The 19563-nt window shown below is 40.5% G+C and overlaps 3 protein-coding genes across 3 annotated transcripts in view; 1 reads left to right on the forward strand and 2 right to left on the reverse strand.

Annotated features, from left to right (window-relative positions):
• The window catches only part of trappc9 (trafficking protein particle complex subunit 9), a 307504-nt gene extending 299174 nt beyond the window's left edge, over positions 1-8330 (reverse strand). The window contains exons 1-3 of the mRNA XM_064345606.1: positions 8196-8330; positions 6604-7205; positions 691-836 (exon numbers count right to left, since the gene is read on the reverse strand). Of these exons, the coding sequence (XP_064201676.1) occupies positions 691-836; positions 6604-7187 (730 nt within the window). The 5' untranslated portion in view covers positions 7188-7205; positions 8196-8330. The remainder of the gene's footprint in view (positions 1-690; positions 837-6603; positions 7206-8195) is intronic.
• A 984-nt stretch (positions 8331-9314) lies between these two features.
• chrac1 (chromatin accessibility complex subunit 1) lies at positions 9315-12108 on the forward strand. The gene is made up of 3 exons (XM_064348237.1): positions 9315-9527; positions 9646-9772; positions 10218-12108. The coding sequence occupies exons 1-3, from the start codon at positions 9372-9374 to the stop codon at positions 10292-10294; spliced, it is 360 nt and encodes a 119-aa protein (XP_064204307.1). The 5' UTR covers positions 9315-9371; the 3' UTR covers positions 10295-12108.
• A 580-nt stretch (positions 12109-12688) lies between these two features.
• Positions 12689-18185, reverse strand: si:ch211-57n23.1 (uncharacterized). Its single transcript, XM_064348236.1, has 4 exons — positions 18000-18185; positions 17492-17610; positions 16130-16620; positions 12689-13089 (listed from the first exon to the last, which is right to left on the reverse strand). Exons 3-4 carry the CDS (start codon positions 16612-16614, stop codon positions 12948-12950), a joined length of 627 nt encoding a protein of 208 aa, XP_064204306.1. The 5' UTR covers positions 16615-16620; positions 17492-17610; positions 18000-18185; the 3' UTR covers positions 12689-12947.
• Positions 18186-19563: the final 1378 nt, after the last annotated feature.

Below are 19563 nucleotides of genomic sequence, written 5' to 3' on the forward strand. Positions count from 1 at the left end.
TCTAGTTCTTTTGAAACAATATCCAAACTCCCAATTCTTCACATTTACTACAGGCTATGATACTCTGTGTGCAGCCAAATACCCCAACTTTGTCAATCACGTTTAAATCAAGTTTAGTGGAAAAACCAGGTGCAATGCCCAAGCTGCTGGACTGCATTTCTAATTTAAACTGTCCATCCTTGTCAGATGTGACAATTGCGAGAATCAACCATAGGCTGATGTGGGGAACTGGTGTTTTTGTGTAAGGATGTCAGGGGAGTAGGTTGGTCATGCTCAATAAATTTAGGAGTAGCCTCCAACCATAACCCTTTCTCACTGGGGGAAGCTAAAAGGCTGCTAACCACAGCTGGGACTTGGGACTGGGGCAGTCAGGATCCAGACCATGAGATCCATCACTGTACTGATAAATTGCATTTAGAAAACAGAGAGCCCCTGGTTTAATACTTCACTAAACTGATCCTGGGTCAGCCGTTGAAGACCGCATGCAAAGGCAGCGTAGCGTAGTGGGTAAGGAACTGGGCTTGTAGCCGAAAGGTCATAGGTTCGATTCCTGGGTAGGACACTGCCGTTGTACCCTTGAGCGAGGTACTTAACCTGCATTGCTTCAGTATATATCCAGCTGTATAAATGGATGCAATGTAAGTCTGCTAAATGCCAATAATGTAATGTAATGTAATGCAAAGCACTTACCCCCGAGCCACAGGAAGTCATTGACGGAGCGCAGCAGCTCCACGGCCATGTGGTAGTGGACCAGGGCGTCCTGCAGCATGCCCGCCTGCAGGCACAGGTCCCCCACGTGCTTCCGCATGCGCCCCTGGCAGCGCTTCTTATAGTGCCTGGGGGGGAGGGGAGGGGAGGGGCGTAAAGGGCGAGTTTCGCTTGGGCACGCCCACCGAAAGGTTTAGCTACGTAGCTACTTCCGCTTTTCGCTTTTCAACACAACGGCACGAGTGCAGATTTTATTACCAAAAAAAAACATGAATTATTTTTTGTCGAAATCAGGGGACCCCCTTGGAGGGGTTGAATGAACAATCTGGGGGAAAAAATGAATAGCAAAGAGAAAAATGTTTGTGTTGTGACATATAAGCAACTTATCAATGAATGTTGATGACGTAATGATAACTTGGGGTGATGTTCATAATGCTGGAATGCTGGCAAAATTTCAAGTCGTTAACCACAGATCACTGTTTATGTGAGCCACGGTAAAATCAAAGCAATACTCCACAAAAAAAGTTTCAACTCATTGAACATTCTCCGAAAAAGCCATAGTTGTCAAGCAGAGCAAGACAACATGCAAGCAAATTGAGCAGAGAGAAATTATCCCCAAATACAGACCAGATAAATGTAACTTTAAATATATATGGCTGGCCTTTGTCATCATTTCAGAAAATGTGATCCTTCCCCTGTCATAAAATAGTGTTAGTAGCAGAAGATTCTGAAAAAAGATCCAAATTAATTTTTATGATTTGAGTACGTGCAAATGTATTACGTCTATCCAAATCACTCTGGATACCTCTTCTGATAGAGTTTTTGGTGCTCTCTTTCTCTACTGTTAATTCTATTCAATGACATGAAATTCAATTTTACTTTATTACATTTTTGGTGGAGTATCACTTCAATTTATCTTGCTAAAGTGAAGGTTCATACTTGCAAAAAGATTGTCCTGCATCTGTTTCATACTCACAAAAAAGACTATATGTAGGTATAAGGAGTAAAAAGAGTACTGCATCAGCGTTATATACAGTCACAAAATGTCAGGACATCACGTGACAAACTCTTACCTTCTGGTTTTTTCTGCAGAGAAAATTTTTGATCACATGACATTTTGGTTATATATTCCCCTTAGCGTCACTGCTTATGTCACAAGGTGCCAGCAGCGTGGTCTTTGCTGCTGCTGCTCAGGTGGATAGTACAGGGGTGAGGCAGCACAAGCACAGCCTAGTACAAAGCTACCAAAAAAAAAAACTCTTCTCTACCTGGAAACATTGGAATTGGAAACAAAGGGTTGAAAAGGAGGGAGACATAAACCGAACGCCTTTGATCTGGTGAACTGAGACAAAGAGAGCCTTTCATGCGAGACCTCTGTAACTCTTTACTGGGGCATCAGTGCCGCGGAAGGTTAAGTGTCATTAGCCGCTCGTATGTAAGGTACCACGGACCGTATGGAGAGGAGGGCCCAGACAGGTTGCCCCTGCCAGTTTATGGTCATTCTGAAGGTAAACTTGTAAAGCCATGCCTGAATGTTTGTGAACCCATTGTAGAAATGTACAGTTTTTATGATGAAAATTAGTCAGGATTAGCCTTTCTGAAATTCAATTTAGCATTGATATACCAATTTCATATGCGTTTAGAGCACTGTGCATCTAGAAAAATAAAAATGAAAAGAATTTGTGCGGGTACAAAAATAAGTGAAACTATTCTTGCATTAGTAAAATCAAAGTAGGAAAGCAGAATCAGGTGTGTAAATAATTGGGTATGAAGTTAACCAAACAAACCAAAGATTTTAAAGAATTGGAGAGGTCATAAATGCAAGCATGCAAAATGTTCATGCAAGACAGCCCTCAAACCTTTCTGAGTTCTGTAAGGAGGAGTGAGCCAAAATCCCTAAAGGAAGATACCAAAGACTGAGCAGTGGCTATACAAGATAACAGCTTCAAGTAACAGCTCATAACGGAGGTGCCACACATTATTGAAAGGTACACATATTTCTGCACACAGGAATATGTGAATATCTGAGTTTTTGTTTGACGAGCCAGTTTTGTTAAACAATGAAAGTGTATCATTCTTGAGCATGTTCTTCATTTGGGATATCTCTGAGGTCTAGATAAGGCTTTTTTATGGATGTTTCTCCCGAAGATAAATGAAAATAATGACAATCCCTTGTAGGGTTCACAACCTTTCACACATGGCTGAAAGTGGTATGGGAAGGGGTAGAATTTCAGCACTTTCAACCTTATTTCAGCTCGGAAAACAAAACCTAGTATTTCAATGGAGTAAAATAATCCCATTTCAAACCTGTGTACCATTACTGCTTAATAAAACTCACTACTCAGGGGCTTTGGCCACCTAAAGTAAGAAAAATGCAATTCTGAACTCAAAATGGTGTAGTTCGCAAATACAAACACAAACAAATATGCAAGTTGAAATAAGGTAAAATAACTTGTAAAAAAGAGCCTTACTAAAAAGATTATTTTTAATCCCTTCATACTGTCAGTTTTATTATTTGGCTAACAAACTGACATCTAGATCAAATTTTGTGCCATCTCCACAAAATTCTAACCTGTGTCAACACGAAAAAACATTAAGGGCTCTATTTTCCAGCAAGCACATGGATTGTTGCGAGTCGTTGCACTGGCAAAGTGGTATGTTCGCCATGGATTAACGTGCCTGAGCCATTTGGTCATTTTCTGACTCACCGTGTGCCGAAGTGGGAGGAGAGCCACTGCTGGGGGCGTGTCAGTCGAGATCAAACAACAGACTGCAATTCTGGTGCAGCTCACTACAATTTTCATTTCAATTTCCTGGTTTGTCTGGTCTGAGATTTGTGAATATTTCCTATTCCGCTGGGTCAGGTGGCCAAAATCTTGTTTATTTTTGGACATGTTTCTGTATATTTTGTATTTTTGAATCAAGCACGTCCAATATTTTCAAAAAAGTTTTTTAAATTACCATAATCTGAACCAAATCATCAATCATTACCAAATCATCATCTGAACATTGCTGGCTATTAAAAAGTGTAATTCACATTAATAACAAGATGTGGTAAATCTGATCACATGATCACAATAAAAGTGCCGTCGTCTCAACCAGGAAAAACCTGGTTTTTTTTATTTTTTATTTTTTTATGTGCTGACTTATTACCTTATTGCTTCTTTAAAAGTGTTTTTGAATTAACTTTTCTTGGTCACTCTAAAGTCAAGCTGGGAAGCTCACTTTTGATCCAATCAGATGATTTTCTCTAGATTTCTCTAGAGTGTGCCTGAAAAATGAATGTAAGGCAATATGATGTACAAAAAATGGTGAAACTGTTTAAAGGAGTACCATGGTGGTTGAACGTGACACTTCCCAGTTGTCTTCAGGCAACAACAAAACAAATGTGCATAATTTTTTTATTCTTCAGTCATTTCAATGTACTTTAAAACGTATTTTTCTAAGCCTAAATTTCCCACTATAAAAATTCACCCGAACCGTCTGGGCGTGGTAATGAGAACTGTCAGTTAACTATGATTGACAGACCGTTCCCCGTTACCATAGCTACCCCCATGATACGCGCTCTGGGAGACTGAATTTTCACAAGCTAGCTAGCTTAGTAGTATATCAAGTATCGATAGATAGCTAAGGTAAGGACGTTGACTTGTATCCAGTTACAATTTTTGCTATCTAGCTAGCCAAGTTAAGATAAAAGCACAACTATAACGTCCTCATAAAAGCGAACTAGCAAGCTAACGTTATCGATAACATTGCCTTATGAAAGCAAACCTCCTAGCTAGCTAACGTTAGCTAGCTAGCTAAATGAATATAACCAGAAATAATCTAAAGGAACTCTAATTTAAGTGAACCTAACGTTAGTCAAATATTTGCATTGTCTGAACAGCAGGACGGTGTGTCCTGTCAGATTTCTTTACGGGGCGTGGAAATAGGAGTGGTTACTGTATTCGTGACGTAGAAAAATGACAACTTTCTCAACCGGTTGAAAATGGGACGATGAATTTAAAACGCATATTTCTCCAAAAATACAGAACGGACATATTTAATACTTTGCTCATTGTGTTTCTTCAATGCCTCTTGTGCAAATAGCACATAAAACAGAGAAAGTGTGAAAATCACCATGGTACTCCTTTAAGTCATTTGTTGTTACAGCACAGGGCACAGCAATGCTTACCTTGAATTTTTTGCTGAGCATGCTGGCAGTTACAAAGATGTTTACAGAGAAATAATTACCTCAACCACTGATTCTTCTTTCAGGACTTTTTTGTGACTAATTCTACAAATGTATTCCTAAGCACTAATAATTCACACAACCCCAGAGTACCCCAAACTCAAAGGCTTAAATGACAGCGTAAATGACAACTTGCTACGATCCAAGAAGCGGTCCCCGGTGACCTTACCATTTTGGCTTCAACGTATATGGATTCCATAACAAATTCATGCTTTGATAACTTGGATAATGGTAAGCTAAGCTATGGCAAAGCATCACCCATGAATTACACTGAGTATGAAATCCAGGTACTAAAAGCCAACATGACGGCGCTTTGTATCAGTAAGGACACTTAACCTTCCTCTTCTTGGGGTACCCAAGAGCCTTTCAAAAGCCATCACCATCTCCTCCACTCGACTATCAGCCAAGTGGACCCTCAGTCCTCATCTGTGAGCACAGGACTGGTCATGGACAGGGTAGCAATGTTTCAATCACAGATCCTGTGCTCAGATTGTGTGTGCTGGCCTACCAGTAGCATAATGTCCTATTTTCATCACTAGGGACAGCAAAGCGAAATAACTGAAAATCAGTCTTAGTAAGCAATGAATGATCTCCATGCAGGAGACCCACAGAAGTATTTTTGTAAGAACTTTACATGAATTGCAAATCTACAAATGGAAGCTTCATGATACAAAGATTCCCAGGACTGAGGCCTGTTAAGATTTAGTCTGGAATGTATATCTGTGTGTGTCTGAGTGTGTGTACATTTAATCAAGGAGAACTAAGGCCTAACTTTGAAAATAAAACAGAGCAATTCATATTTATAAGTATGAACTACAAAGCTGAGGATGAGATCATCCTCTCAGCTACATGCCCATGTAAAAAGATGCATTCGCAAAGCATTAAAAGCATTGCTACTTATGTGTTCTTCTCAGCACATACACCTCCTGAACACTTATGTAAATATCTGATAATTTAATTGTTCTTAGCCAAAGGAGGAGAGATGCACTTGGCTTTTGGCACGGTACCAAGACAGGCAAGCACTGATACAGAGCTTTCTCATATGGGAGGGGGGCGGAAGCCGATGGACTGGGATGGGTATCACTACGGCGACGCACTGGACTACAGCTCACCTTTTCACACCCAATAACAAACTCACAGGACAGTGTGAAAGAAAAGAAGAAAAGACAAATAAAGCAAGATAAATCAACAAAAGGAAATAAGCATAAATAATGATAGAGGAGAAAACAGGCGAGGTTTCTTAAAGGCAACAATGTTATGAGCATCTTGTAGGACATAAAACAAAGAAACACTGAGCCTACAGTTTTTCCATTGATGTGTCAGTTATTTCTGACCTGACAGCCATTGTGTTGTTCATAAACTTCAGTTAGAGAAATATAGACTATATATCGTTTTTGACTTTCAGCTTATAAGTAGGCCCTTAAAATTGTGTCACTTGATGCCATGCATGTGTAAGAGCTTCAAAAGTAATGAATGACGACCCATTAACTAAACAATTCTGAACGTGCTATTAGGTATAGACTCAATTACATTTTTAAAATCCAGCATGAAGGGCATTTTGCATGTAGCGATGGACTTGACAGGGCCAAGAAAAAGAATGAACCAGGAATTGTACAATGCTTGGTGCATTCCTTCCCCTGGGAGTCAAACAACAGAAAACTCACCTGCTATCCGTGTCCAGACCCACAAAGTCCTTCTTTTCGAAGGGGACACAGAGCAGGGGGATCTTGTCCCCGGACTTGTCTGTGGCCCTGTCCAGCCTCTTGGACTCCAGCACGATGAAGATGGACTCCACAAAGTCCTCCACTCTCTTCTCCACGTCCTCGCACTCGTCGTAGCTGGGGTAGAAGGCCACGTCGGTGCGGGTCTGCTCGGCGATCTCGCCCTGCAGGCCGAACACCAGCAGGCGGGAGTCGTACAGCGTGGAGCCGAACACCTCCTTCTGCCCGTGGAACCGGTCCGACGTCTGCGGCCACTCCTTGCTCGACCCGCAGGTGGTCACGGCGATGAGGCCCACCACCTTGCGGTGCGTCTGGAAGTCCCCCCACTCGTTGTTCTCCGGGGGGTAGTGATGCCGGTAGCGGATGTACAGGAGCCTCTGGGAGTCGCGGATGCTGACCTGGTTGACGCTGGCGATTCGCTTGTAGATGCGGAAGAACTGGTCCTCCGGGACAATGCCCACGGGCTGGACCACCACCAGGACAGTCTGGTGGTCCTCAGCGCACTGCATGTAGTCCGGGATACTCATTTCTCAAGCAGCTTGAGCCTGAGTGAGTGAGGGAGACACACATTCAATAAGCTTCATGTTCAGAACACTGAATGGAAAAAAAACTGGTTTGAGTCTCTTTGATGACCTGCTTTTCAAAACCTTTGCTTGTACGTAGCTTTCTCACAATCTAGCCTGACCACACTGTAGTCCCAGGGATGAAGCAAGATGGTAATGCTAACTGACCAGGTAATTTACATACAAGGTTACTTAGCCAGCAACTATCACTTCAATTGACCAACACCAGCACATTTCTATCTGGCAGGATGTGACTACAGGGACTGGTGACAGAAAACCCGTGATGTAAAAACTATCATAAGAACCAGATTCAATATCTGCTTGCCTCCACAAGTATTTTTGTTTGGTAATCTTTAACTATAAATAAAAGACGTGTTTGTAATGAAGCATATTTGGTCGTTGCAGTTAGCTAGTGCTAGGTAATTCATCTAAGCCTGCTAACAGTTAGCTAGCATTCATTCCCACTTTCTACCTAAACTTGCTGGCTAAAGCAAATAAATTTCATGAATAAAACAATTAACAACATGAACGTGGAAGCTAAAGGTTAGGTTTGTTTTCTTAATATAGCTACTATATTGACATAACTTAGCTAACATCAGTAATATAACGTTCAATACAGCTGCCATACCACATCAAGCAAGCTAAGAATGGCTAGCGTTAACCAGCTATGAGCTAGACAGCTGTCTCCATGCATGTATCATGTCGGAGAAGTATTCATTAACTCTAACAGAGCTAGCGAATAATAATAATCTATACAAATGTAAAAATGTTGCATTCACAGACAGCTTTATTTAGCTAGTTTCTGTCAACAGGCTTGTTAGGTGGCTAGCATCTACTGTAGTAAAATGGGTAACTAGCTCACATGCTAGCTAATAAAGTAATTCGTTAAGCGTTATGATTTCTTTTTATAACTACTGTGCAGTACTCTTCTTGTCAGTTTCAGTGTTGTGCCGTAACATATTGTATACTCACAAGTATTTTCTCAAACAAACAACTTGCTAGCTAGCTTGAAGCTTTCCTTGAATGACAGCGCTGCGCGACAACTTCCTGTTTCGTAGCCGCTTCAAGGGGAGGCGCATATTTTCACGCAGGACGCTTAGGGGAATGTAACACTACAACTACAATTTTATGCAAGATTTGAAAGTAATAGGGCTACGTGCCAAAAAATAATAAACTGGAGGCATAAACTAAAGGGAGAGGGAGGCACTGATTAGAAACCAAGATGCAATACCTAAACAATACGTTAATGTGCACATGACATAGCAGCCTAGTGTGGCCCTATTTGTAACATGAGGGAGGAAACAGAAGAAAAAATGTCTTCGGAAAACATAAGCATCCACCTCGGTCATTACGGGATTATGTAACGTTTTCTTTTTTGTGAGAAATCCCATAGCGATAAGCTACTTTTATATTGTTCTGGTGGATTAGTTTTAGAGTTAGTACCGATAGTGAAAGCAAAAATATTAACATAAAGAACATAAAGAAGGGGCTATGATAATGATAATTATTTGATAGGCCTAATGATAATGTTAAAATAATAAACATCAACAACAACTTGCTGTGTAAAACAGTAAAATAATAAAAAGAAAACATTTTTTTAAAACGTACTGTGCTGAAGTGTGAAATGCAAAAGTGCAAACATATACACAAAGAAAACAAAACGGTGTGCGTGTGTTTGAATGTTAGGCTAAACGTCCATTTAGGGGGCACAAATTGTTCTGGTATTTTCTTTTTGTAGCCCCTGTGTGTGTTTTGAGTCATTGTACATTTCCCTCTGAAATCCAATCTAAATATCACCAAATAGCCTGCCAAAATATTAAAGAACAGGAAAGTAGACTACGGGAACTGCATTGTAGACACTCAAATTGTAGGAGAATTGTATTTGTGCAGATATGCATCCCTTAGCTTACCTGTGTATTTGACCGATGCCAAATAATGCATTCCTTCCAGTACAGTTTTTTTTTTTTTTCTTCTCATATAGCAATTTAATAAACCGCTAAACTCCATGTATATTTGGGAGCTGTCATGCTGGTCGCTGACAGCATTAAACTACAATTCCCTGCCAACGCTGCTGCAGTCAAGATTCAAAATTGACTGTCGTGTCGGCTTCCGTTGTAGACAGCAAGCTAATCGTCTGTCTTTGGAAAGATGTCGGGCAACAATGTGGGTGAGAAAGTTGACGCTAATACAGTAAATAGCAAAAACATTTCTCTTCCTATGTCACGAGTAAAATTGATCATGAAGAGTTCTCCAGACGTTTCCAGCATTAATCAAGATGCTCTTTTCTTAACTACGAAAGCGACGGTAAGATCATTTGGCTCTGGCAGGCTAACTTGCCAACTGGGGCAATGGGACGTTGCCGCAAATAGATAAGTTAACCTTAGCTATTAAAAATGTTTAACGTTAAATTGGTCTTTTCTAGGAACTTTTTGTTCAACATTTGGCGCAATGTTCCTTTAAAAAAGGCGCGGGAAGAGAGAAAAACACTTTGGCGTATAGTGATCTTGCCCATGTTGCAGAGGAGACGGAGACGTTTCAGTTTCTCACTGGTAAGTGCATGGCTAACGTAGTTAGCTAGTGGTGTTCGAGCATGCCATGAGCGACGCTGGCTAGCTAACGCTGTTTGTTTTTTTTATCAGCTGCCTGGCCTAGGCCGCGACTTCCACAACTTAATTTCACAAACAGTATATTTTGCACGCGGCTTGTGTGTGAGAAATTGTTGCTATACTTATTGTGCCTAACTGGCTAACGTTAAAAGTTGCTGGCCAGTCATTAATGCATATCCAGGTAACCTGCTGTAGTTGAATATAAGGTTAGCTTATTGAGTTTTGTGTTGCCACTGAGAGTGAATAGCAGTTAAGGAAGAAAATGCAGCAGTACTAAAAAGCAATATCACAAAGTCTTTCATTGATGGTGAGTTTTATTGTGAGATTCATTTAATGCATAACTGGTGAAAAATGTTGACGCTATGTTCATCTATTATTGTACTTACAGATATCTTGCCAAAAAAGATTCTGGCAAGAGACTACCTGAGGTCCTTAGAGGAGAGGGGAGAAGATGGGGATGATTAGCTCTGAGGATGCAGACTATGCAAGAACAGGGTGTCCTGTAGCTTCGCCTGGACCTCCACACTCCAGTTGACTTCATGGTCCACATGCAATGTAACCCAAGGTTTCATGTCAGTTCAACCAGAAAGCTCCTAAACAGGATTTGTCAGCTGTTAGACAAATCGTGAGACCTCCTCAGGGTAACCTGTTCTCTTCTGCCATGCCTTTGATGACTGCACAGGTCTTTTTGTTCAGTCAATGACATTTTATTTGTCAGTTGACTAGGTCAGTGAACCAGTTTCAGGGGTAGATTCAACCACAGAATCAATATATTGTAACGCAGGAGGCAAAGTCAACTAAGTTTGGTTCCATTGTGCCGTCGTGGTAAGGGAAAAAATGTATTTCTAACAGCCAAACATGACCCAGGTGATAGATCCCAGTCACACACGTGCTGCCAAAGAACATAAATGCCCTCACCTTGGGCCTATCAACTTCCGTGTACATTTTATTTTCTGTAATTTGTTAACTCACAGCTTCAAAATGCATATCTATAGTCCCTGAGTGTTTCTGTAGTCAGTCTGCTGGCGCATTTACATGAGCTTAAAATGGAGGACAATGTAGCAACCAGTTCAGTTTTGCACTAAATGTGGAATTGAACCACTCAGGTAAATGTTTTCTTTTATTTATTTTTTTTTTAAAGTAGGCAACCACTCACTTTTAGGGAGTAACATTTTTCACATTCCTGGTCAATGGGGTTCTGAAGGTACAGATGACAACTGTTACTAACACTGATAGACTCCAGGGTATGATGGCAGTTGTGTGTGATTGCATCAACCTTCGTCACACTGTGCTGTTGCCAGAGTATCTTTGTGAAGTTTAACCCAAACTGCGCTCACCTGCAGTATGCCTATAACAAGAAACTGAGATGAAGTAATCCGAGTGACTTGGACGTGTAATGTGTGGTGATTGAAAGAAGTGTGTTTTAATTCCCTCCTTGAACTTAAATAAGTTTTAATTGGTGGAAGAGTCTTGCATATTTTGTTGCGCTAAACTAAAATTATTTTATAAGTTATATAATTGATTCACTGCAGCATGTGTATGTAAATTACAGCACATGTACAAGTTAAATCTGATTTCTGTTCAATATTTGTCATTGTAAAAAAAAAAATCTAAAACTGAAAATGAGATGCTTTTCTGAATCAAAGACCAACTTGAAAAGATCGATGAACATTGCCAGAGGAATTAGAAAATATATAAGAGATGACTATAGTAACGGTAGTCAAATATTACCAAAGATAAGCAAAATAAATTAATATGTGAAACATTAAAAAGTTGTACACAAGAACAAAAAGATTGGAAAATGACACTGAACAATATTTACAAGGTCAATTTAAAGGTGAAAGTAATTGTTTAACTTTGGTCTGGAGGATTTTCAGTTTTAATATTCGATGACTTCCAACAGGAGGGATAGTTTGGACACACCTCACGGTTCTATAGCTTTGAGCCCCCTCCCACCTGTGTTCAAAATGAGTTTCTGTGTGTTAACTACTGAGAAGTTCACAAGCAGGGAATATGACTCGACTATACTTTCCAGTCAGTCAGAATGTTTCATTTTCTATTAGACATCACGGAATTCACAGTTACTTCCATGTGGTTCTGTGAACGCGCAACAACTAAAAAGTCATGTTGACATCCTGTCTTTGTCCAGTGTAAGAAATGTATTGGGCTGTAAATATTTTTGCTAGATGTGAATTTCAGCAGTCTTGCCCCAAATGTCTTTATAGTATTTTTTTGTAAAATTTAGTTTTGTACCAAGAAATAAACTGGGTTGTGGTGCACGACTCTTGTTCTCTTTTCATGCCTGTCATTTACTTTTTCTTGAGATAAGCATAGGCCTGTTTAAAAAGAAGCCTTTGAATGAGTTTAGATCGGAGATGTCACTTATGAGGGGAAGCGTATTTCTCATTGATGAGGGCTGGTAGCCTGGGACCTAGTGTATTTTTGGGAGAAGCAAATGCTACCGTAACCTGAGAAACCCAGGCCAAATTAAACCTAACCTACCCCAGACACAACCACCAAGACCCGTTGCAGGTTCAAACCTGCAATGTCTTGGCTTCAGGTCCCAGCTTGAGCTTACGATCAACACCATTACCGACCGAACCACTTAAGTCCTGGCCAATGACATGGCCTAATTTATAGAAGCTTAATTGTATCTAACACTTTTAATGGTCTTCATGGTCTCATAACATTGCTATAGTTTCTCAAATGAAAGTGTGTTGATCTGAATTTACACTTTGTAATGTTTCTTCAAAACACACCCAAGCATGAAGTAAACAAATGCATTATAGTTGATATTCTTTAATGAAATCAATAAAAAAAAATCTCAGTTAAATCCTTTAATGGAACACTTCTGCAATCTAGGCTTATAAAAATAGATTTTATTGCAAAAACGCAGGTACAAGCCTCTGTGTGGCTAGAGACTGACGTGCCATTACAAGTTAGGAAGCCAGAGCCCTGAGATTCAGAGGGTAGTTTATAGGGGTAAGCACATATCATTTAAAAAGAATCCTCATGTTTATTTTGATGATAGGGTTCCATTACCAGTTTGGTGGCCATGCATAACATACAGATTGTAGGATAACCTCTGTTTGCAGCTGTGTCTCTGGCTCAGTCGTGGTCATTGGGTGAGCAACCTAGCCAGTCGCATCTGCAGGATGTGTAACGACCCCTCCAGGCTGGACAACTGTTTCTCCAGAAGGCTGGCCAGGTGCTCCCTGCCGTAGATGGAGTCCTTCGTTTTCTCGAGTTGCTCCTTCAAGCTGTAGGAAACAATTGGCTTCAAAATTAGACGCACAAGGGATTCGACAGATTGCAGATCTACTCGTATTGGACTGGGTCCATTCTTGACGGAAAGCCACAGCCTATTTATTACCCTGCAGACCACGCAGTGCTCGAGGAGAGAACACTTGCTGTTAAGAGGAGAGGCACATCGTTGCCTGTGGGCACCTGCTGTGCGAGTGGGAGGTTACTGTCATAACCCAAGGAGCCCAAGCCAATTAAAACCAACACTACCTCTGACACGATGATGCCAATTGCACCCTGCCACTATAGACTTCCTGTGCTACAGTAGCAAAAGATCAATCCTGCGCACCATTGTATGAGTGTGCGGCCCTTGTCAGTTATTTATCAGTATTTGGTGTGATGTTCATTTTCAGATCCACAAATCTACAGTAGAAACTGAAGTACTGGAATGGCACAGTATGGCAGAATACCAACCGTCCCATATCGTCTTGCACGGTTTTTACATAAAAACCTTTTTACATAACCTTGCTCTATTCCATTCTTAGAAGCAATGCGTAATACATCTTATTGCTTGGACATCTTTTTGACTACGCTATTGAATTAGTCAGTTTTTGGGATATTGCATTCAAGTTAAATGAACTGTATTTGTTCATTTAAACATAGTATGCTTTCAACATGCACCTCGCATTATCAAAGACAGTTACATTCTTGAAATCAACCTCATAGTTCAATAGACATTGTTTCATTGTATCTGCAAATGAGCTGTAATGTCCACATGAGGGTACACAGTGCTTAGTACAAGTAACTTAAATTGAATGCAATTGATTTTCTTTGCAGAACAATTAAAAAGTGCAAAACATAATTATCTGTGCCATCTGTTGACTCATCTGTGACCACAGAGACCAATTCTCTCATTCCTTACACGTTTATGGGAAAAATCCAACATTCTTAATTTAGGATTTGTCGACTTTGACAGACATCTGCGCCCTGCACAATTATTAGGAACTGAACATGGGGATTCTGAGGAACTGAACAGAGGGCTCCCTCTGTTATTTAGGCTTTTTAAGACCATGATTGATGATGTTTTTTGTGCCTGAATGGATTAATAAACTGACTCTCTAATTGTGCAGCGTAGCAGCAGGGCACTGAAGTATTCAGTCCCTCAGACTTTTTTGGGACTTTTTTCATTTATTCACATTCCTCTTTAACTGTTGTATTCATTGCTATTAATTAATTGTTTTTATGAGGGTCACAATTGATCACTAATCAAACAATTAGTCAGGTGATTGTGACAATCCAATGCCAACAGTGCCCCTTGGGGATTTAGATAGTAATGCAAGCTGAAATCACTCTGGGTCACTTGCTCCAGATCAGGGCTGCACAGCCCTGCTCCTGGAGATCTACTGTCCTGTAGGTTTTTACTCCAACCCTAACAAAGCGCACTTTATTTCACTTCTATGCCCGGTCCCAATTCACCTCCTAATCACTCTGCCTAGACAAACACTCATTTTGCTCTTTCACAAGAGTCACCATCTTGTACAAGGGTTGTCCCCGAACTGAGTGAGCCAAATTTCAGTGAAGGGTAGTGGCTGTTTGGCCCTCGACATTTCCTCTGTGATGAGGAAATTAAAATTGCTGTCTTAAAAGTGAGTGCTGATTCAGAAGGCATTGCGTTGCTTAATGCCATTACTAGAGCCGTTAAAGCACGGCAGAACTAAACACATTTAAATGCAATTTCACTGCCATGTTTTGCCTTTTCAAAACACAGTTATCATGGTCATCGCACCATTGTCTTGCTTGCAAAAAACAAGTGCCGTCTCAAATGATGCAGATTCCGTCGATTAAGGTGTACTGAAAACGCCAATCTAAATTACGGTAATCATTATTTGTAATGCAAAAATGGCAGTTCAGAGTAGCTCACTGTACCCAAATGTTAAATGATATTCTTTTAAGTGGCTATGATTTATTATTGATAATAATTAATTCATTGTAAATTCCGATTCATCAGTGCAGACCAAAATTGTGGCCCACACAAATGCTGCTTTTTATGCTCCCTGTTGCTTCGATGCCTGCCCTCACTTGTGCCCTTACGGAAGTGACTCATAATTAAGCGTAACTAAAAGCAGAGGGGGAGTGATTAGGAGGTGAATTGGGACCAGGGCTGAGCTGTTAATTAGTAGAATCAGGTACGCAAAATTAGGATAGAATTGAAAACGAACGGGATGGTAGATCTCCAGGAACAGGGTTGGGCAGCCCTGCCCTACATAAAGTGGTGTCCCTAGTAATGTATTTCTGTGAGGCAAATATGAAAGTTATGACTCATTTTATAGCAACATGATTCCACTATCCTAAGGGCAATAACCAGCCTAGTTTGTGGGAGAGCCCTCATTATAAATATGCTTAGAGATAAAACGTTGCATGGAGGTTGAAAAACATAAACACTTCACTGCTCATGCCAGTATGCTTTTGGGTGGAAAATGGATGAAATTAATTTACAAAATGTCTGTTTTGCAGACGTTACTAACAAGGTTGCTAACTGTGGAGTACTTAGCAACCTTGTTAGTAACGTCTGCAAAACAGACATTTTATAAATTAATTCCATCCATTTTCCATGCCATCATGATTCCCATGAAGTTTCAGGTTACCAAGCAGTGTGATGTTTAAATGAGCCAAAAGTGTTGTGCCTTAAGCCAGACCTCTCAAAACAGATGTACATAAGAACAAAAGGATAAAATATATGGTGAGCTCAGACAACTGTTTCTGATCCTTTTCTGACACTTAGCCTAAATTAGTGGAATATGAACTGGTTTGAGTCTGTTTGATGACCTCATCCTCTAAAAATTCAGCAACAGTGGTGTGGCAGTTATTTATATAACTTTTTTTATTCTCCAGTGCCTCACTCAAGCCTTCTACGTAATGGCTTTACCTCTTATATAATGGCTTTACCTGCTGTATGGAGAATGCAGTGAGTGTGTTTCTGTCTGCTTTTTTTTGTGTACACTTACATAAAACTTGACTGCCATATTCTCTTTCCTTTTCATCAAGCAAGACACTAACCTTGAAAACGTCCAAAGCTCTGTGCCCTCCCTCCTCTTCTCGTGCAGGGAATGAAAGACCTTCTCCATGGTCTCAGCCGTCTGGACAATGTCAACGTAGTCCGTCCGAATGCCCTGCATGTCCTCTCTGGCCTGCTGGTTGTAGGAGGCGGCACCCCCCTCCCCCACGCCGCTGTCGTGGGTCACAGCACGGAGGGCAGCGCGGTTCTGCAGAACCAAGAGACGGGACCGTTCGAATTCCTCTGGCCCGGCAATGTTGTCCCAGCAGATGGGGGAGGACGGGGGCAGCCAGAACCTCTGAGAACAGTTGGCCGGGCTCCCCGGAGTTTCCGTCATGAACGGGCTGTCTGCTGGGAAGCTGTGAAGTAGCTCTTGAAGGCCGGAGCCCCAGTCCCAGTCGCGGTCAGTCTCCAGGTCAACCTCCACGCCCTCCACCAGCCAAAGCGCACTCAGCAGGAGGCAAGTGGACAGCCAAGCCCACCTCATTTTCTCCTGGAATAACAGCGAGCAGCGTCACTCCAGCTGGACACAATCAACAAACTGCTCATCTAGGTCTTGTTTGTGTTTGTTTAGGCTTCAATAAAAGGTTATTGTTCCATATTCATCTGTCATTTTTTCAATGAACTAAAAAAAAATACCTTCAAATAGTGCTGTGCTCATAGCACAAACTCTCTAAAACATAGCCTTGTTTCTGTTCACCTTACATCCAACAATCTCAGCGTAATTACACTCTACACTCGCCCTGGCAAAAAAAAAAAAAAAAAAGGTTTGGCACGACAGACTGTCTGTTGAACAACTAGGCTACACAAAATGGTTACACAAATAGGCGGTGTTGGCACCAAAGCGTTCCCATTGCTGCGAATATATTTCTGACCGGTGTTGCAATTCTTTTAAGGAAAGGTTTTAAGCACTTAATTCTTAGAACCATTACATGTTTTTTTCGCACCCATTAGGCTAAGCGACACACGACATCCCGGATAGCCCAAATCCTTTCACCCCACGCATCAGGTTGGGAACACTATCGCTGTCTTTGTGGTCTCGTCACGCTCCATTACTTAGCTTATGTTGGACGCGTTAAATAACCACAATCTAATAAAACGACACATCTGAATGACAATATGGCACAATTTATTCAGACTAAACTAAAATGTTTGAATACCCTACCATAATCGCATTAGTCGATGGTAGCTACACAAGCTAGCCTAAAAGAACAAGTCGCAACAAGAAACATCAAGGCAATGAATTAGAAATAGTCCTACTATATAAAACATCCGGCACAATGGATGGGATTCTAAAACACAGTCAATTTTCAGATTGTAAATAATTCCAGTCTAAATTAGACTACATGCGTAGAATATCTTACCTTTAATGAAAGATGAAAATTCCTGAGCAGAATGCGAAGCGAGTTGTCCGAGAAATGCAGTAACGTCGACCGCCGGGATGAGCTATTGGAAAGTTTGACTAGTTATCGGGAACGTCGGTCTGTGTGAAAGGGAAAGGCAAAACACCATTTAATTGCCGACATCCTCTTTTGTCAACATCACCTTTTGATTCATTTTATTCGACAGTTTACTCGCCTATACTATTACTACTAGCATCTTATCAGTAAAATCTAAACTATTTATTGATAGACTATCCCTATAATTCACCAAAGTGCGGTTCCAGTCATAGGCTAGCTGTAACGTTCCATTGAACAAGAAAAAAAAACTGTTGTCACGATTAACGTTTTAATAAGCAATTTAGTTTAGGCTACATAAAGAGTAGTTGTTGATATTGGTTTATGTTCTTAAATGACTGATTCCGTAAAGTGTGATGAATAAGATCCCATCTTTATGATGGGATCTTATTCAAGTCAAACAAGCCGCACAAACCAGACAGCCGTCTTGATTCCGCAACATGTTGAGATGCTCCTCTGGCCTGTTCCTATTTAAAAGCAGTTAGCTAGGCTACTTATAGACCATATAGGTTTGCACACATGACTATGTTGAATTCACTCTGTCCATGAGCGCAAAAATACATGAATCTAGTTATCTTCGTTTTCTATTTTTAGTTTAGCACGAAGCACATTTACAGACAACATTAACACACGCAGTTCATGATGTAGTTGAACATCGGAATAATTTACCACTTAACGCTACTGTGTCGTTTTGAGTCTCTAGAAATGTCATGTGTCGGGGGGATGGGGGTGGACCAGAACAGACCAGCTGAAGTTCCAAACTGGTAAAGGCTTACATTAACACTTCTTTTTTGGGCTGGAATTACTTGCTAGTTCAACATGAACATCAGTGTATCTAATCCTGGGTACAAATGCTTTATTTATTCTAGCAGCACTCCATTGCTTTTAATACATGTATTGTTTTCGTTAGGTACAGCAAGGTTTACTTTACAGTTACTGTACAGTGCTGTCCACGTTTTGGACAGACATTTTTTTCTTGATTTTTTTTTTTTTCTCTTGTATTGCACAATTTCAGAATTGTAATCAAAGTCACATGTGGTTGACTTTTATTAAAGGATATTTTTATACACTTTAGTTTCACCATGTAGAAATTACAGCAGTTTTTATTCTACTACTAGGCTACTACTGCTGATACTTTTTTTTTTTTGGCAGACACTTGTATCCAAATCGCCAAACAATAAGTCCATACCGAATAGTGAAGGTCGTTGGAGCTACAGAACACAGGGCAGATACGGTACAATTCTCAAAGTATCAGTTATCCATAGCCATAAACATCAAGTGTAATTATACATACCAACATAAGAGATTCTTCAGGTTGATTTGTTCGTAGAACGAGGGCATAAATGGAAATTAGCAAAAGGTAAATTCCACTGATGTTTTTCACACATTGAGTAGTCACTGCATGGAATAGCTTACCAGGTCATGTACTACAGGTCTGGATATGTTGCTAGATACAATTTAGTTTGTAGGTAAACTGACCACTATGTACACTTTAGTTGTAGGAACATTGTGAGCATGTTTGGCTAAATGGCCTGTTCTCATCATGTTATATTATGTTATACCACCCCTGTCTTCTCAAACCTGCGCATGTGGTCATGTATTCCCACATGCATGAAAACTAGATATTTTGGTAGTTAAATGAGATTTTAAGGAGCCCATATAATAAGTTCACATTTATTAGAAAGTAAGAATGAGGTCTCATTACAAATGTAAAAGTTGAATTAAAAAAATGAGAGCTTAAGAGGACCAAATAGACATCTGGTTGTCATTGGTGTCAATACAAGTCTTATTGGCATCCGATTGTCCAAGAAGTGCTGTCTGGACGCAGAACTGCGCGCGGCTGCTTGAACACGCCCGCAGCAGTGATGTCAGAAGAATAAAATGGAAGCTCTTGGCAGAAGTCCACATTGCTTTCTCCCACTGAGATGTAGTTTGTAGCAAAGTCTTTTAGGCTTATATAAACCTTACTTTCAGTCCTT

Source organism: Anguilla rostrata, chromosome 8 (genome assembly GCF_018555375.3).
Source record: "Anguilla rostrata isolate EN2019 chromosome 8, ASM1855537v3, whole genome shotgun sequence".
Lineage (NCBI taxonomy): Eukaryota > Metazoa > Chordata > Actinopteri > Anguilliformes > Anguillidae > Anguilla > Anguilla rostrata.